Below are 18,518 nucleotides of genomic sequence, written 5' to 3'. Positions count from 1 at the left end.
GTTGTGGGAGGAAGTGATGGTTAAGTTTCTGTCAGTCTTACGTAGATGTCTTGGAATGTATATCTCCTTTCCACCAACTCTCCCAGATTTGTTTTTCTTTTTGGCTGCATTGGGTGGCATGCAGGATCTTTCCCTGACCAGGGATTGAACCTGTGCCCCCTACAGTGGAAGCATGGAATCTTAATCTCGACTACCAGGGAAATCCCGATTTGGGGGCTTTTGAGTGGACTTCAGGGCAATTGAAATGAGTCACCTGCCTGGCCTTCCCTGCCAGAGTCCTGAGTCCTCCAGTACCAGTCCTGAGTTATTCTCAACCCTTTACTATGAGTACAGTGCTAGAGAGCTACCTGGTAAAAGGAAGAATGTGCTAATTGTTACTGAGCAGATAAAATTCTCTACTCTTCTTTATGCAAAAGGCAGGGGAGATTGTGCATCAAATGCTTACCATAGTCCTGTAGTGATGAATTCGTTTCCTCTCTTCTTCAGCCTTTCAAGAAGGAACAGTACAATGTCTATTTCTATTTTCCTATTCTTACACAGTTGTATTCTCCCCTTGAAAAGAGAAGCTATTCCACTTGAACCTTGAGTTGGATGCTCAACTCAGATCTGCCTATTTCTCTAAAATAGCAAAATCCCCGCCCCCAAGTAAAGGATGTTAGAAAATGAAAAGTGGAAATTCCCTGGCCGTCTGGTGGTTGGGACTCTGCATTTTCACCACCATGGCTTGGGTTCAGTCCCTAGTCAGGGAACTAAGATCCCCCAAGTCTTGTGGCACAGCCCAAAAAAAAAAAAGTGGTGTTCTGAGCAGGCAAGGTGTCAGCAAAGAGGCAGACTGACCTGTAGAGATCCTCCATGTGAAGGTCTGTGCGGCTGCCTGATTACAGCAAGGGTTCTGCTACCTGCCTCAGCCGCCTGGGCTGCAACATGGAAGTTCTTCCTCCTCTACACCCTCAGTGACTAATTCAGGCCTTGTCAACCCTTTCCATTCTTGTTTGCCAGGGGTACCATCACCTCATCCCGTGTCTGAATTATTGCAGCCTTTTCCTGGCTGGCCTCCCTGACTCGGATATACTGGATTTTCAGAATTGTGGTTCATTTAGTACTCGCTGCTTCCCAGTAAAATAGTAAACTCTTGAGAGTGTAGGGACCAATTCTTATACTTTTTTTTTTTTTTTTCTTAATCCCTTAGACTAGTGTTTTATGTAGGGAGTTGAACACTTTCAGTAACATTTTGATTATGTGTTCAAGAAAGATAAAAGCAAAGCAAAATACTATTAGTAACAGGATTATGCATCAGGATTTAGCAAGGAAACATCAAAGATGAAGATTTTTCTCTATATCCTCCACATTGCCTAGCTCACTGCCAGACCCATGGTAGTTCAGCAATTGTTGACTTCATGAAGGCTTAGCATTCATTGAGAGATTCGAAGACTTAGGCTGATGGGATGGAAAAGTGAGAGCAATGTGTCAGCCCTCCTCTGCCTACTGTCAACTCAGCTGTGTCCCCAACAGCACTCCCACAAGGAATAGAATCTATTGAATACCAAAACTGTCCCTTCCCAAATCTGATCCTGTTTGAGTTAATGATACTACCCATCCTACCAGCCAGCCAGCATAGCTCTGAATTACTTTTGACACCTCCCTACCACATGGCAGGTGCTGATTGTGTAATCTCTGCCCTCCTTTGCTCCTGCCACCAGTACCCTGGTTCAGGCCTCATCACCTTTAACTGAGAGGATGGTAGGCACCATCCATCTGATCTTCCCACTAAGTCCTGCCTTTTCTAATCCCTTCTATCCATAGGCAGCTAGTATAATTCTGATTGGAGCACCATTTATCATGTATCTTATTCCCTGATTTATTAATTAAAAAATCTGATTCTCCATCTCCTATGAATTAAAGTTCAGATTTCTCAGACATTCAGGGACCTGCAGTGATGAGACCCCAGCCTTCATTCCACCCTCATGCCCCAGTCCTCCCCTGTGTTGACTACTTACCTTTCTCTATAACTGACCTCTGTGTTCTGCTGTTACTTCCTTTGTCGAAAAACCCCTTCATTCTCTGACAAAAGGCAATATAGTACAATGGTTAAGAACGTGAGTTCAAGCACAAATGTGTTTGACACACAGTTTTTGCCACTCTGTGTACACTTGGACTATTTACCTAAAACTCCATGCCACAGTTTTAGCATTTCTAAAAGGGACATAATAGTAGCTAATTCATAGCGTTGTTATGAAGAAGCTGATAATATAAATGACTTCAGCTAGGTATCACCCCTACCTTTTTCAAGGCATTTACTATTCTGCTGCAGTTATATGTGTTCATGTCACGTCTTAACTCTCTCTGGACTGTTTTTTAAGGATCCTTGACAACTGTCTTTATATCTCTTACCACTCAATGTCTTGAACAGAACGAGAATTTATTAAAAACCTTGGTGAAGTGTGAGTTAATTTGGGGCTACACGGTACACCAGTAATACAGTTCCACTCAGCTGAGGACTGGGAGGGTGGAAGCTAAGTACAGGACTAAGTATTACGTGCTTGCTGTGAGCTTGGCACTGGGAATTCAGCAGTGAAGGAGGCCCAGACTAAAGTTCGAGGTGCTTCTAACCTAGAAAGGGATAGGATTTTGAGCTGTGTGCTCAAAGGAGGTGAATTATGAGGGCAAAGGCGGTGCTGCAGGGATTCCAGAATGGCCTGGGGAGTTGGGCGGGATAAGATGATGGTTAAGTTTGATCAGAAAATCTAACAGCCCTGGTAGTCCAGTGGAATCCACCTTGCAATGCAGAGAACTTGGGTTCGATCCCTGGTTGGGAAACTTAAGATCCCACACGCCAAGGAGCAACAGTTCCCACACCGCAACTACAGAATCCGTGCACTGCAAGGAAAGATCCCAGATGATGCAACTAAGACCCAACGCAGCCAAATAAATAAAATATTTAAAAAGAAAATACGAGCAAAAGCAATGTGACTATGTTCTTTACCCCAGCAGATCTCTCAAATTTCCTTCCTGACAACCTGCTTTTTTGGGAAGACAATGCAGTGCGCCAGTAAGACTTGCTTGGCACGCCTCTTCCTCTGAACATCCGTTAAAAAGTGCCCTTTCTGCTCAAAACTATTCCTTTTCTTTCCACTGTGTGAGCCTGCATTTGCATCTTCCAATCCTCAGTGCCTGCTGCTATTCAGTCTGTCGGCAATGCCTACAGTGTGATGGGCTCTTGGCTAGGTCCTGGGGCACCAGAAAGGAACCTCATTCTCAAGGGGCCTGTGGACAAAATCCAGTGAACAGACCATGACTAAGCAGAGTGATCAGTGCTGCATCCCTGTGTGTTAACCCCAGAGTGCCAGCCCGAGGAATTGAGGGAGGCATCCCCTAGGCAATGACCCCACTAGAATCAGGTCTTAGTGATTGGACAAGAGCTCTGTCACCCAAGAAGGAGTTAGACCTGCCTTCAACTGAACAGCTGGTGCAAATCTCAGAGCCTGTGAGCCAGAACACCCTGGGATGACTCCACTTTATCCCCATCTCCTCCCTTCAGCCAGGATCCATTCACCACCCCTCCCCCAGCACTGGCTACATTGCTGTGGCCACATTAAGACTTGGCCCTGGACGGAGGGTGAGTGAGGAAGCTATTGTGCCAATATGACTGAGTGAAGCTGCCAAAGGTCCCAGAAGGAGGAAGTGGATAAGTGCCTTATTCTTTTAAGGATACAGCAGCCTCGGGTCTTATCAGGGCCAGGAGCTTCCTCACTCCTTCCCCCACTTCTGACCAAGTCACAGTGTGCCTTGGCAGCGCAGGGAACTGGGGGGGGCGGGGAGGAGGACCTGTAGAACTGGGCTAGAGTGGAGGCATGTTGCATTATCCCAAGCAGGAAGCAGCGGTGGTTTAGACTAGTGTGGTGGTAGCAGAAATGGAATGAAGATTCAAGAGATATTGTTGAGCAGAACCAGCAGGACTTGATGATAAAATACATTCAAGAAAAGGGAAGAATTGGCTTTCAACCATAAGCATCCACCCCCAGGGTGGACTTACTCTCTTCCCAGCAACCCTAGAAACCATATGGCCCAGGACTCTGCCTACTACTCAGCAAGTAGGTTTCAGGTTGATAAGAAAAGACTTCCTGTGGTGGAACTGAAAGAGGAAGCCACTAACCCAGTACTGCCTAGGAGGCTGTGGGAGAAGGAAGATGGCCAGAGCTCTTTGTCTACTTCGTGCCCTCTGGCTTCTGGAGTGGGTGCAGCTGCTTTTGGGACCCGGTGCTATGCCTCCAACCTGGGCCTTGAACCTGGATTCAGTGCAGTTCACTGTCTACACAGGCCCTAATGGCAGCCACTTTGGGTTTTCACTGGACTTCTACAAGAACAGCAATGGGAGGTGAGCCCTGGGGAACTTCCCCACCATCACTGCTTCTGTGGGTCTTGAGTTCCCCATTTGTGATAGAGGTTGAGCAAAATGACTTCCAGGGTCTATTTGGGCTGAGTTCTTGTTAGGAATACTGGGGTGTTAGCGAGAGGCACCAGTGGGGAGCTGAGCAGAGCAAAGACAAAGGGGAGACCCATGTTGATGCCTTATTTTTTCCTCAAGGGTCAGTTTTATGACCCACTCCACCCTCATCCCCTTGAAATACAGAAAGGAGCACATGTCTTAAGTTGACCTGCAGAACTGTGAAATTGTCTGTCTACTCCCATTTTGCTTTTCTATTCCAATCCCCTCAACCCAGCAAAATGATTGATATTTGAAAAGAAGCAATAGAGCATTATTGGTTGGGATTGATCAGGCTGCAAATTCAGACTGCTAAAATTAGAGTCCTGGCTCTTTCTCGCTATAGGAACAACCCTGAGCTCATTCCTTATTGCGATGGACACTAAGGTCCAGCTTCAGAGCCTAGCAATAGCAGATGAACTTTAAGTATCAGCACCTTGGGGAGTTGCCTCTGCTGAAGAGAGCCACCTCCCTCAAAGCTCCCCCACTTCCAAATGTGCCCCAGGAAGCAGTCAATGAGGAATGTGGAAGGAGGGGAGAGGTTAAGGGTCTGACTCGCTCATCTCAACTCCAGACAGTTCTGAGGATCTTTCTAGCTCCAAAGTTCCCAGGACATCGACCCATGGCTATTATTCGGTCTGAATCTCAACTCAATGCCCCCTGCCTGCTCCTGCTTCTTTCTCCTCTTTTTCAGATACTGGTCTCATGGGCACTACTTAGTAAACATCCTTCAAACTAAAAAGAAAAAAAAAATTTCAGCATTTTTGGAGCCCTCGTTATGTATTATTTGTCTGGCACTGGCATAAATGTTTTTCATGCGTTTATTTCATTTACTTCTCCTGACAGCATTGATTGGTATTGTCCACCTTTTATATACAATAGAGCTGTCATTTGAACCTAGATCTACTAAGTTATAGTCTCAGTTTTATCCTTAAGTTCCGCGGTTTCTGATGAGTATGTGACTTTCCTCGCTGGGAGTCAGTTTCACTGGCCATAAAATGAAAAGATTGGCTTCTATGGTCTGTGTCGTCTCACTGAGAAAAGATCCAGTGACCCTCAAGGCACACCGCCCTTCCGAGGTGTGCTCCCGGCACAGGCATTGTGGCACGGGATACCCCAGAATCCACGGAGCGCTCACCCAGCTTTCTTATGCAGTGTGTACGTCGTGGTGGGCGCCCCACGGACCCTGGGCCACAGCGAGGAGGAGACCGGCGGCGTTTTCCTGTGCCCCTGGAAGGCCGAGGGCGGCCAGTGCATCTCGCTGCCCTTCGACCTCTGTGAGTCTCGCACAAGAAGAGAAAGGGAGGGGCTACAAGGAGCGCGGACGGCCGGGCTTCAGCACCCTACCCCCTTCTTGTGCCCTCCAGATGATGAAACACGAAGCATAGGCACCCAAACTTTCCAAACCTTCAAGGCCGGGCAAGGACTCGGGGCGTCGGTCGTTAGTTGGAGAGACAGCATTGTGGTGGGCGCTACCGGACCGGGATCAGGGAGCAGACGGAGGGCGGGGACACGTGGAGGGAGGAACCCGAGTCCCGCCCCTTCCCCACTCCCCTCTGGCTCTGCTTCAGGCCTGCGCCCCCTGGCAGCACTGGAACGTCCTAGATAGGAACGAGGAGGAGGCTCAGAAGACGCCCGTAGGTGGCTGCTTCGTGGCTCAGCTCCAAAACGGCGACCGCACAGAGTACTCGCCCTGCCGGGACAACAAAATGAGCCAGTTTTACGAGAGAAATCATTTCAGTGAGCTCCGCTCTCCGTTTCGGCCCCGCCCACTCGCGGCGGTTATCCATTAGCCCCCGCCCCCTTCACCCGATCTTTCCTGGCCTCCAACTCTCCCAAATCCTGCTTGCAGTCTGGGGTCGCCCAGATGGCCCAGTTTCTGACTCCACCCCCATGTCATGTCCACTGGGTGTCGATAGGAAATCACGTCCCTTATTACCCTGTGGCCCCGCCCTCGTTTGACTCCGCCTCCCGGCTCCGCGCCACCCCCCAGAGCCGGCTTCGCTGACCCTTCCTTTTTGCCTTCTCTAGGAGACGACAGGCGTTACTGCGAAGCCGGCTTCAGCTCGGTAGTCACTCAGGCGAGTAGGGAGCATAAACGGCGTGGGGGTGTCCCCCCAAACAGGACCCTCTCTCACCTTCAGAGCTTCTATTTCAGGCTGGGGAGCTGGTGCTTGGGGCTCCTGGCGGGTACTATTTCGTAGGTACGTGCCCATCCGTACACCTCCCTCCCTTCTCTCGACCCGGGCAGACCCCAGACTCCTGGGCGCCCATACCAACTGTCGCACGCGCCCTAGGTCTCCTGGCGCGGGCTCCAATCGCCGATATCATCTCAAGTTACCGCCCAAGCACCCTTTTGTGGCACGTGCCCACCCAGTTCACCTACGACCAGAGTCACTTACAATACTACGACGGCTACCGGGGTAACGTGGCACCTCCCTTCGAGGCTTCCTAGCACTCAAGTGTCACCGCCGGCCCGGTCCTACCCCTGCAGGAACGCCCCATTGTCAACTCTGGCTGGCCAGCCCCAGGACTAAGGCGCCCCCACTCTGCTCAGGCAGCTCCCTCTCCCTACCCTCTGCAGACAGCCCAGCTCCCAATGGCGAGCATGTCGACTTCTCTCACTGAATTCGCTTCGCGGCCTCGGGCAGGTCTTGACCTCTCGGTGGCCTCGATTTCCCCGTCTCCGAAATGCAGAGTTTGAACTGGGTGGTCTCTGAGTCCCCTCCCTTCCCACTCGGGCCCCTTCCCTGCTTCACCCTCCCGGAAGGACTAATTCGCACTGTGCCTTCAGGGTACTCCGTGGCCGTGGGCAACTTCGACGGAAATCCCAACACTACAGGCAAGAAATTCACTTAGGGGTGGGGTTTGGGGAGTCCCGCCCGGAAAGGAGCACTTCCAAGACCGGCATCGAAATCTCGCTGGGATTCGGAAGGGCAGGCGGGAGGCAGGTGGGGGTTCCAGAGACCTCACTTTCTGGGCCCAACTCTCCCCAGAGTATGTATTCGGTGCCCCCACCTGGAGTTGGACCCTGGGAGCGGTGAGTGCCCTCTGTCCACCCCTCACTGATTTCACTCTTCAGCCTGAACCGCGCCCCCCGCCCCCCCAACTTCCTGCCCTTCTGCGGTGAGGTCAACTGTGACATGCTCCTGTATGTTTTCTGAGCAGGTGGAAATTTTGGACTCGTACCACCAGATGCTGCACCGGCTGCATGGAGAGCAGGTGAGGATCAGGTGGGGGTGGCCAAGGCAAGGGAATTGAGACCCTGGAATATTCCACGAGACATGGTGGGATCAAAGTGTGAGTATGAGGACAGAAATTAAGGTGTGCCCCATTTCCTGCAGATGGCTTCATATTTTGGGCACTCAGTGGCCGTCACTGACGTCAATGGGGATGGGTGAGAAGCCAGGCGCCCCCACCCCTACCCACTTGGGTCCCAAATTACCAGAGGTGTTGACTGCCCTCAGTCTCCCATCTCTTCCTTTCCCAGCCCTCACTCACACATGACCACTGAGGGGAGCGGGAGGGCAAGGATGGGTAAGCCTGAGCTCAGGCCCACAGCATCCCTGTAGCCCATCCCCACATAACGACCCATTGGGCCTGCAGGAGGCATGACCTCTTGGTGGGTGCACCACTGTACATGGAGAGCCGTGCTGACCGCAAGCTGGCCGAGGTGGGGCGTGTGTACTTGTTCCTGCAGACTCGAGGCGCCCGAATGCTGGGGGCCCCCAACCTACTGCTGACTGGCACACAGCTCTATGGGCGATTTGGCTCAGCCATTGCACCTCTGGGAGACCTCAATCGGGATGGCTACAACGGTAAGGGAAGAGAGAAGGGGTTTATGCCATGGCAAAGATCGTGGATTTGAACTGAGGGCAGAGGGAGCCAGGAAGGGCTTTGAGCAGGAGAGAGTTAAAGGAGACCAGTCGGGATTTGTTTGCATTAGTCCAGGCAAGAGATGGTGACCACTGGGATGTGGGCTTTGGCAGCAGAGTTAGAGATGAGGGTGATTTCTAGATAGTTATTACTTAGATTACTAGAACTTGATGGGTGACTGGAGGTGGGGCTAAGAGAGAGGAGTTGGGTGGGTGGTGGTGCCTTTCACTGCCTGAAACTCAAGTCTTGCCACAGGCCTGGAGAGAGATCAGCAGTTCAGCTCTGCTCTCATTTGGTCTTTCTCTCTCTTTTTTGGCCATGCTACACAACTTGCAGGATCTTAGTTCCCCAATCAGGGATCGAACCCCATACCCCTGGCAGTGAAAGTACGGAGTCCTAACCAGTGGACCGCCAGGGAATTCCCTGGACTTGTTTGATCACGAAAGGCTTGGGAGCCTTAGGCAGACGTATCCAGAGAACAGTTGGGTGTGACTTCCTCCATTTCCAGCAGAGAGGTCTGAATGGGAGATAGGGGATTGGGGAAGGTCGATGAGGCCCTGGGAGCTTGCAGTGTGGGAAGAAGCCCAGGAGAGAGCCCTGGGGAGCAAGAGCACTTAGGGGACTCCCAGAGAAAGTAGATCTAGAAAGGAGACAGAGGGATGTTCAGAGGGGTAGGAGGGAAACTAGGAGATCTGATGGCCCAGAACTCAAAGGAAGAGTACTGGAAGCAGAAGGAAGCTGGGTCAGTGGCTCCAGATGCTGCTAAAAGATACAATTAGATGGGGCTAGAGAAGTAAGTATTCCTGGGCTTTAGCAAGAAGGAAGTCATTGGTGACAGTGACAAGAACCAATTCAGGGCTAGCATGGTGCAAGGTATGAATGAACGTGAAGATCTGATGGCAGCCAGAGTAGACTGCTCTTTCTACCAGTTTGTGAAAGGAGAAAGAGAAAGGTGATTACTGAAAGGAGATGAGGATCAAAGGAAGGCTATTTTAATTGTAAAGACTATGGAGTAGGTGGAATGTGGAGGAAAATGATCTTGTGGGGAAATAGGGGCGGGGAGTGAGCTGGAGGTGGGTCCCTGCAATGCCTGAGAGATGCAGGGCTGGGATGCTCAGCCTAGTGGCAGGGGTAGGAGGGACACTATTCTAGGGTCAAGAGGGGAGAAGAGCAAAAAGCACAACAGTTTGGTTGCTTCTGTTTGCGAAGGAAGTGAGAGGCAGGGAGCTTGATTGAGTAGAGAAGGTTTGAAATAGGTGCTGAGCAGAAAACCCTGAGGGACTGCTAGGCATACACGGAGGCCCCTAGTGATGGCTGGAGGTCAGGAATTCATGGTGCCCAGTGTGGTGGGGTCTGGCCAGGACTGGCAGTGGGGCGGGATGGCTGAGGATATGGCAAGGGTAATTGAATGTTTAGAAAATAGGTGGAGAGATGGGGAAGCCAAAGATCAGGTGACTGGACGAGACTGTGCTGAGTCTGTCAGAAAAGTCAGTAGATCTTTAAAAGAAAAAAACTGCACAGGAAACATACCATGAAGTCAGAAGGCAAGGGAAAGACAGTTACAATATATATATCAAAGATCTTAATTGCCATCACATGCAAAGAATTCTTACAGATTAATAAGATTATTAATGATGATTACATTTTCAAGAGTGGTCATTAAAGTTATTAGTGATGACAACCCCATGGTGTGACCCTGGGTTTACATGGTGGGAGTGGAATGCCCCAGCTGAAGAGGGGGCAAATATTTAGCAGGTCTTGGTTACTTAATCTTCTGGGACTCTATTTTCTCTTTTAAAATGGGAATAATAGTGCCTAGTTTTCAGGATGAAAAGAAATCATGACAATATATTGTCCTCAATAGATAGTGAGGGCTGTTAGACTGTTTTTACAATAATCTGACTTGATGGGTCTTCCTCCCACCCAATTGTAAACTCTTGGAGAGTGGGGCAGATGCCTCCTTGACCCCCACATTCCTCTCCTGGTTCCCTGGGGTCTGCCTAGAGAAAGAGCTCAGGAAAATGTTACAGGGCCTGGAGAGACTGGATAACAGATAGCTACTCCCTTTCTGTTGTTCTTTCCAGATGTCGCAGTAGCCGCCCCCTGTGGGGGTCCCAACGGTCAAGGCCAAGTGTTGGTGTACCTGGGTCAGAGTGAGGGGCTTAACCCGTCCCCCTCCCAGGTCCTAGACAGCCCCTTCCCCACAGGCTCTGGCTTTGGTTTCTCCCTTCGAGGTGCCACAGATATCGATGACAACGGATACCCAGGTGCCCCTGACCTGCCTCCAACTAGACAGGAAGGGCCCTTGGGCATTAGCTGGAGATACTGAGAGACACAGCAAGGGGCTTGAACCTGACCTGGTGCCCCACTGAGAACTCTGTGGGTTGGGGGGCCAGATCAAACCTCCTATGGGGGGGAGGTAGTGTGGGAAACCCCTGAGAAAATGAGATGAAGACCCCATAACTCTCTAATTAACGATTCTGACACCTCCCCTCCTTCCCACAATGTCTATAGACCTGCTTGTGGGAGCTTACGGGGCCAGCAAGGTCGTGGTATACAGGTGAGCGCTGGCTCCAGGGGTGGGATGGGGAAGAACCCACCCCATCAGAGACTAGGTCAGGAGGGGCCACCAAGGCAAGCCTCCCAATTCCCACCAGGGCTCAGCCGGTGGTGATGGTCACTGTCCAGCTGATGGTGCAAGATTCACTGAACCCTGCTGTGAAGACTTGTGTCCTGTCCCAGACCAAGACCCCAGTGAGCTGGTGAGGAAACGGAGGGTGTGGGCCAGGCAGGATCTGGGACTTCAGCTGGGCGACCCTAGCCCCAGAGCCCCATTCATCTCTCTGCAGCTTTAACATCCAGATGTGTGTGGGAGCCACTGGGCACAACATTCCCGAGAAGCTGCGTGAGTGGCACCCTGGGGACAGGAGGCATGTGGGCCTGGGCTCCGCTGGAGGCTGGCCTGGGAGACTCTGACGTGCCCCGCTTGCCTGGGCCAGACCTGAATGCCGAGCTGCAGCTGGACCGGCAGAAGCCCCGCCAGGGCCGGCGGGTCCTACTGCTGGACTCTCAGCAGGCAGGCACCATCCTGAACCTGGATCTGAGAGGCAGACACAACCCCAACTGCTCCACCGCCACGGCCTTCCTTCGAGTATGCCCAGGCTGGGGGTGGGCAGGGCTGGGTGTGCAGAGCCTGTTAATCCAGCCCCGGGGCATGGGGCCAGGCGCTGCAGGGGTGGTCAGCAGGACACACAGGGTAGGTAGGGTACGTGGTAGCAAGACAGCCGTCTCTTGCCCCCTTCCCTAGGATGAGGCCGACTTCCGGGACAAGCTAAGCCCTATCGTGCTCAGCTTTAGTGTGTCCCTGCCGCCGGAGAAGGATGGAGGAGCCCCTGCTCTCGTGCTGCACGGAAACACCCACGTCCAGGAACAGGTAGAGGTGGGCAGGTGCAGGCAGGGGAGGGGGAGGACCCCTGCAAGATTGTCAAGGTTTGGGTTGGTGTCCATACTGACATCCAAATAGACATCCAAACCTGGGTGTCACCTCTAATCTCTGGTGTTACTCTAAACCCTAATGAAAACTGCCAAATCTCAATACCCCCAAAGCCTCATATAAACCTCAGATGTTGACATCACCTCTAAACTCTCATTTAAACCCTGATGTCTACCCGCTCATCTCCCACCTGAGAGCTTCCACTTCTCCGTGCTTTCCTTTAAGAGCTGTGATTTTTTTTCCCCTTAATTTGGAAGAGGGATATTTGCTGATGGTATCCAATTCAAGAACTGGAAATACATGTTAACAGGAAACATTGTTAACGTTTGATGGATTTCCTTGCATCATCAAAGCCCTGACATCATCCCAAACCCTGAGGCAAACCCCAAAGCTCTGATATCATCATCAACCTTTTCTTCTCAAACCTTCTAATTCCCCAAACCCACTGTGACCCCCAAACCTACCCACCCACATGAGATGTCCCCTCTAGACCCGCATCATTCTGGACTGTGGGGACGATGATCTGTGTGTGCCGCAGCTGCAGCTCACTGCTAGCGTGTGAGAAGACCGCCCACTGCCCCCCCACACCACCCACTGCCCCCCCACACCACCCACTGCCCCCCAACACCACCCACTGCCCCCCCACCCCTCCCTGTCTACCCTGACGACAGCCCCTCCTCACCTGGATCCTGATACTCTGGCCTCAGTCCGTTTCCTCATCCCAGCCCCTGGGCTTGGACCCAGCCTCCTTGGCTTTACTCCCTTCTCAACCGCCACAGGAAGGGCTCCCCACTCCTAATTGGAGCCGACAACGTGCTGGAGCTGCAAATGGATGCGGCCAATGAGGGTGAGGGAGCCTACGAGGCTGAGCTGACTGTGTACCTGCCCCCAGGCGCCCACTACATGCGGGCTGTCAGCAACATGGAGGTGAGCCCCAACCTGGGTGTCCATGGGGACCTGGGAAGTGTGGGAGCCTTGATTCTCATCTCCCACCTGATAGCTCCCGTTTCTCTATGCTTTCCTTTAAGAGCTCTGATTTTTTTTACCCCTCTAATTTGAAAGAGGAATATTTGCTAATGGCATACAATTCAAGAACTCGATTATAAAATCAGGAAGTAACTGTTAACAGGAGCCACCGTTTAGATCTGGTTTTGGATTTCCCTTAAATTTCTGTACTGTTAAATTTGGATTTTCTTGCGTTCTTTTTTCTTGAAATGGATACTTACATAAGTGTATATTTATTTTTTATTTTACTGATGCAGTTTATAACAATGCAGTTACCCTCCATATGATGTTTTGTGGTTTTCATTTTTTTTTAATCATTAAAAAGAATAGTAAGGCATACAGTAATACACAGTAATACATAAACAGGAATGTGACAGTCCTTGAATTCCACCTCCCCTTGAAACCCTCCATCCCACCCTGGAATCCTCCCCACCCTGACTTTCCAAGGGACCTTAAATATATAAGGGATGCTGTGTAACCATCTTCTTTCTCGGAACTGCTTCTCTGAAGGGGTTTGAGAGACTCATCTGTAACCAGAAGAAGGAGAACGAGACCAAGGTGGTGCTGTGTGAGCTGGGCAACCCCATGAAGAGTAACGCCCAGGTGAGGCCACTCAGGCCTGGGTGCTGGGTCTCCTCTACCAGGGGTTCATAGACAGCTGGGTTTCGGGGGCTGGGTTTGAAGTCAGATGGCTCCAGACTGGAATCCTTGTCCTCTCACTCCCTGGATGTGTGGTCTTGGGTGAGTGACTCCCTCTCTGAGTGGTCTTCAGGACGAGGACTGGAGGCCACATTCAGAGTGGGCATCTGGACAGTGACTCTGGCCCTCCCCGTGTCTCAGATAGAAGTCATGATGTGGGTGAGCGTGGAGAAGCTGGAAGAGGCTGGGGAGCAGGTGTCCTTCCTGCTGCAGATCAGGAGGTATACTAGACTGGGGGGCACTCCTTCCCCCTGTCTGATCCCCACACAGAGACCCTCAGATGCCCGCCACACAGAAGGGTTCTCTAGGAGGCATGCTCTTTAGACTTCCCTGTTTCCTTTCTTCCTCAGAGACTTGAGTTTTGGAGCCCTAGAGGAACTCACTTTAGTGTGGTGTGCTGTTTATGGAGTTAGCTCTTCCTGAGCCCTCTGATATTCTGCCCTCCCTCCCCTGCCCCCCGCCCTGAGAGTCCTAATGTTCACTGGGCTGATATCCCTAATCTGTTTCTCCTCGGCCCCCTTCCTACAGCAAGAACAGCCAGAATCCAAATAGTGAGATGGTGGAGCTGGATGTGCCAGTCCGGGCAGTGGCCCACGTGGAGTTGAGAGGGTGAGAGGCCAGGGAAACAAAAGGGAGTTGGCAGGCACAGCCCTGAGGCTCAGGGGGTCCTGGGCAAACCCCCACAGGCAAGTCAGGGGGCCAGGCTCACTCTGGGGGTCTCGGGCCTCTGCAGGAATTCCTTTCCAGCCTCCCTGGTGGTGGCTGCAGAAGAAGGGAATGGGCAGAACAGCTCTGACAGCTGGGGCCCCAAAGTGGAGCACACCTACGAGGTAGGAAGGAGGCTCTGGGCCCCAGGCTGGGGTAGGAGGGTCCCAGGAGCTGGTTTTGGTGCTGAGCCTCCTAACATCCTGCCGCCACCACCCTGCCAGCTCCACAACAATGGCCCTGGTGCTGTAAGTGGTCTCCGCCTCAACCTCTACCTCCCCAGCCAGTCCCAGCCCTCAGACCTGCTCTACATCCTGGATATTCATCCACAGGGAGGCCTTCAGTGCGCCTCACAGCCCTCTCCCAACCCCCTCCAGGTGAGAGCCTGCGTGAATCCCTAGCCATCAACCAGGGCCCCTGTGGGAGGGCTGGCAGATGGGCAGAGCGTGAGACCTGAGGGCCTCTTTGCCTCCTCAGCTGGAATGGAGGCTGCCCACCCCCAGCCCTTCCCCAGCCCATCACAAGCGGGATCGCAGACAGGCGGTCCTGCCGGAGGAGAAGCAGCCCTCAAGGCTCCAAGATCCAATCTTGGTGGTGAGCAGGCTCTGTGGTCTCCAGCTGGGGCCACCCTGGGGCCCAGAGGCAGAGGGGATGGGAGGCAGAGGAGAGAGAAGGGTGTGGTGGGGACCTCGTGTGGGTCACCTTGGTCTCACAGGGACCTCCAGGTGAATATGAAGGATTGTGCTCGTCTTGTGTCTGGGGTGAGGGTGGGGGGGAGCACTTGTATATTTCAAGGTATCCAGTACATTAAAGAAAATGAATAAATGCCAAAGCAGGGTTACAATAAGGCTTAGTGCTGAACGCTATACGATTGACCCACTTCTTCCTGCCCTTTCCCTGTATCTCTGGGACAGTGTGAGCAATCCCATTCAAAGATAACGTCCCAAGCTTGAATCTGAGGCCCTTCCCGACAGGGAGGCCTGGCCCAAGCTCTTCGACCCCCAACCCCGCTCTGACTTGGGTCCTATGATGGGGGTGATAATGGATCAGTAGGGGCTGGGGACCCTCAGAGCTGCGACTCGTCCCCTCAGAGCTGCGACTCGGCGCCCTGTACTGTGGTGCAGTGTGAGCTGCAGGAGATGGCACGCGGGCAGCGGGTCATGGTCACGGTGCTGGCCTTGCTGTCAAGGTCCATCCTCCAAGAGGTGAACCCGGATGCGGGTGGGCGGGGCCTTCTAGAGGCGGGGCCTGATGTACTTGGGGCGGAGCTTGGGAGGAGGCGGGGCTTTAGGGCGGGGAGAGAGTGAGGGCTGGGTTTAATTTGGAGTGGATAGAATTAGGTCCGGCGGATCTCCCGTACAGCCGAGTCCGAGGCCGGGACTCCTGCAACCAACAGGCCTCGGGTAAACGCCTTTCACCTCCACCCCATACAGAGGCCCCTGGATCAGTTTGTGCTGCAGTCGCACGCTTGGTTCAACGTCTCCTCCTTTCCCTACTCCGTGCCTGCCCTCAGCCTGCCCAGCGGGGAAGCTCTGGTGGGTGTGGAATGGTGGTGGCAGAAAGGGTCCCGCGGGTCTCCCATTGGTCTTCCCCTGAGTCCCTGCCCAGCCGGGACTGCCTGGATCTGAGAGGTGGGACAAGGAGGTGGCTTGGCCGCAGGTCACCGGCTCGCAAGTCTGAGTCTCTGGGAAAGGCAAGTGTCCCGTTGACTGAGGAGACCCGCGGGTCTCCCCTCAGGTGCAGACGCAGCTGCTTCGGGTCTCGGAGGAGAGAGAGATTCCAATGTGGTGGGTGCTGGTAGGCGTGCTGGGCGGCCTGCTGCTGCTCACATTCCTGATCCTGGCCATGTGGAAGGTGAGGCATGAAGCAAGGTTGAGGTGGTGGTGGGCGGGGTGGGGGGGGTGGTGGTGCGGGGAGGGTAGAAGTGAGGTGGTGGGGGTCGGAGGTGAGGAGGGCAGGCAATCCCACTGGGAGGCAGAGAGAGATGGTGGCCCAAGTAGATGACCCAGGGTCCATCTGATTTCTATCTCCACTATTAGAATGTCACCTTCCAGAGGATCTCTTCCAGGGCACAGGTCCCTGGGAGAGGTGGCACCTGAAATCCTAAGTCCTTTAGACCCGTTCCCCCTGAGAGCAGGAGTCCCAGGGACTGAGTCTTGCCTTCTGGAATCCATTGACCCCTGAGAATTTTCACCTCCTCCCTGCTCTGTCCCTCCCCCAGAAGGACCCAGGTCTTCCTGCTCCAATGTGTCCCTGGTGGGTCATTCCCTCCTCTGCCCCTGGAGAACACCTGCACTGTTCTCAAACTCGCTCAAGTGTCCAAACCCTAAAAAGCCACAGTGCTTTTAGGGAAAACATACATTAGACTTATAATAATCAAATATATACCATCACACGCTGGAGTCATATAGAGACATAATCATCGTACTTAAGAAAAATTCAGGAAGTGAAAAGCAAAATTTTAAAATCTTTTTTTTTTTGTTTCATGCATTATCTCTAAATGGGAAATGCCTCCACTTGATCATATAGTGGGGATTGTGTTGGTCCAGGTTGAGGACCTTGTGGCTGACTGGTTTCTAGCATACATTCTCCATTGCTGCTCTGGGGCTGAAAAAATCACCTTTACACCCCATCCCTGGCCCCTGTGCACCTCCTAGGTTGGCTTCTTCAAGCGGAATCGTCCACCCTTAGAAGAAGATGATGAAGAGGAGTGATGAGCCCACACATCTCTGTCCTGCAGCAAGGCTGGGTGTGATGTTGTGTCCCTTCTCCAATGAGTGCCCCCCCCCCAATCTCTGGTTGCCCAAGGCTGGGAGGGTGACACTCTAATAGTGGAGATGGAGATCAGATGGACCCTGAGTCATCTACTTGGGCCAGCATCTCTCTGCCTCCTGATGTCCTCTCCCTCCCTTCAGAGCTGAGTCACCCCCTCTTCTGCTGCCTAATAAAGAACTTGGAACCCAGCTCCACAGCATGCTGCCTCTTCTTGGGGGTCAGAAGAGGAGAGGGGCCTGAGGTGATGTTTGGGCTGAGGAATCTAGGACTGGAAGAAGTGTGAGCAGAGAGGTCTCTGCCAGGGTTAGGGTGCAAATTACTGTCTTTGGGGAGTATCAGGAGCGAAAGAGTAGAACAAGGGAAAAGGGATGGCAGAGCCTCCAAGTGAGACTGGAGGAGGATGGGGTGTCTCAGGGTGGTTGGGTGAGAGGGGGGTTGGGCGCATCAGAAAAGGGAGGCTGAGTCCCTGGTGGGTGAATTTAAACAATATTTTTTTCCATGATTTTGGAGGAAATAAACCCCGAGTTGAGAGTTGGGGAAGTAATACGCTGTCTCCACTCTCATAAAAGAAGGTCCTTAAAGCTGTATTCAGGGATTTCCTTGGTGGTCAGTGGTTAAAACTCACCTTCCAATGCAGGGCGTGTAGATTCGATTTCTGATGGGGTCAAAAAGTCAAAACATAAAACAGAAGCAATGTTGTAACATTCTATAAAGAGAAAAAAAATGGCCCATATAAAAACGTTTTGTAAGATTTATTTATTATTTTTTATTTTTGGCTGCTCTGGGTCTTCCTTGCTACACCTGGGCTTTCTCTCGTTGCTGGGAGGCGGGACTGCTTTTCCTTGCAGTGAGCTGGGCTTCAGTAGTTGTGGCACACAGGCTTAGTTGCTTCCAGACACGTGGGATCTTCCCTGACCAGGGATGGAATCCATGTCCCCTGCACTGGCAGAGGTATTCTTAATCACTAGACCACCAGGGAAACCACACCCCCAAAAAATCTTAAAAAAAAAAAAGATGTTCAGAGTGAGAAGGGGCAGAGGGAGGCTGAGTAAGCCCTGTCTGAGGAAGGCAGAGTTTCAGCAGGCACAGAAGAGCAGGCATTGCTCTCTGGCTACCCTGCTACTTGCTGTTCCTTCTTCCCCACTAAGGGGAGGGGTCTTCAGTTTGGAATGAGGGCACAGGCAGGGAGCTCGCAGGAGAGCTGGGAGTGGAACACAGCTGTCCCATGGTGGAGGCTGGAGCCAGTGAGTAGCGGTGGGGGGGTCCTCCTGGAGTCCTGAGAGATGTGTTGATTCATAAGTTCAGTAAATATTTATGGAGCAGCTACCATGTGCCTAGTCCTGTTCCAGTGCTAGGATGGAGCAAGGGATGAAACAAAGTCCCTGAGCTCATGGAACTTACATTCGACCAGGAGGAAAGAACGAACAAACTAATGTATGATCAGTGGAGGTCAAAATAAAGATAAGGAGACAGTGATCGAAT

At 52.2% G+C, this 18,518-nt stretch overlaps 1 protein-coding gene and 1 long non-coding RNA gene across 4 annotated transcripts; one reads left to right on the top strand and one right to left on the bottom strand.

The window, feature by feature from the left end:
• Positions 1-1,138: 1,138 nt before the first annotated feature.
• LOC139177593 (uncharacterized) lies at positions 1,139-6,738 on the bottom strand. The gene is made up of 2 exons (XR_011562098.1): positions 6,622-6,738; positions 1,139-6,176 (listed from the first exon to the last, which is right to left on the bottom strand). It is a non-coding gene; the product is annotated as an uncharacterized lncRNA (long non-coding RNA).
• Positions 4,188-17,224, top strand: ITGA2B (integrin subunit alpha 2b). Of its 3 annotated transcripts, XM_070773622.1 has the most exons (30): positions 4,188-4,375; positions 5,639-5,760; positions 5,851-5,948; positions 6,055-6,223; positions 6,515-6,564; positions 6,642-6,687; positions 6,781-6,906; positions 7,278-7,325; positions 7,480-7,523; positions 7,652-7,705; positions 7,828-7,880; positions 8,090-8,301; positions 10,444-10,626; positions 10,874-10,919; positions 11,017-11,121; positions 11,209-11,264; positions 11,359-11,510; positions 11,667-11,792; positions 12,343-12,410; positions 12,632-12,779; positions 13,368-13,460; positions 13,698-13,777; positions 14,085-14,165; positions 14,290-14,386; positions 14,486-14,638; positions 14,739-14,855; positions 15,353-15,466; positions 15,695-15,796; positions 15,999-16,115; positions 16,919-17,224. In XM_070773622.1, the coding sequence occupies exons 1-30, from the start codon at positions 4,188-4,190 to the stop codon at positions 16,973-16,975; spliced, it is 3,105 nt and encodes a 1,034-aa protein (XP_070629723.1). In that variant the 3' UTR covers positions 16,976-17,224. The 3 variants fall into 3 exon arrangements, with proteins under 3 accessions (XP_070629723.1, XP_070629725.1, XP_070629722.1); XM_070773624.1 differs by lacking the exon at positions 6,781-6,906; XM_070773621.1 differs by having other exon boundaries at positions 6,642-6,906.
• The last annotated feature ends 1,294 nt before the right edge of the window (positions 17,225-18,518 follow it).

This window comes from Bos indicus, chromosome 19 (assembly GCF_029378745.1).
Source record: "Bos indicus isolate NIAB-ARS_2022 breed Sahiwal x Tharparkar chromosome 19, NIAB-ARS_B.indTharparkar_mat_pri_1.0, whole genome shotgun sequence".
NCBI lineage: Eukaryota > Metazoa > Chordata > Mammalia > Artiodactyla > Bovidae > Bos > Bos indicus.
Note: the sequence above shows the minus strand (reverse complement) of the source record. Positions and strands in the feature narration are given on the sequence as shown.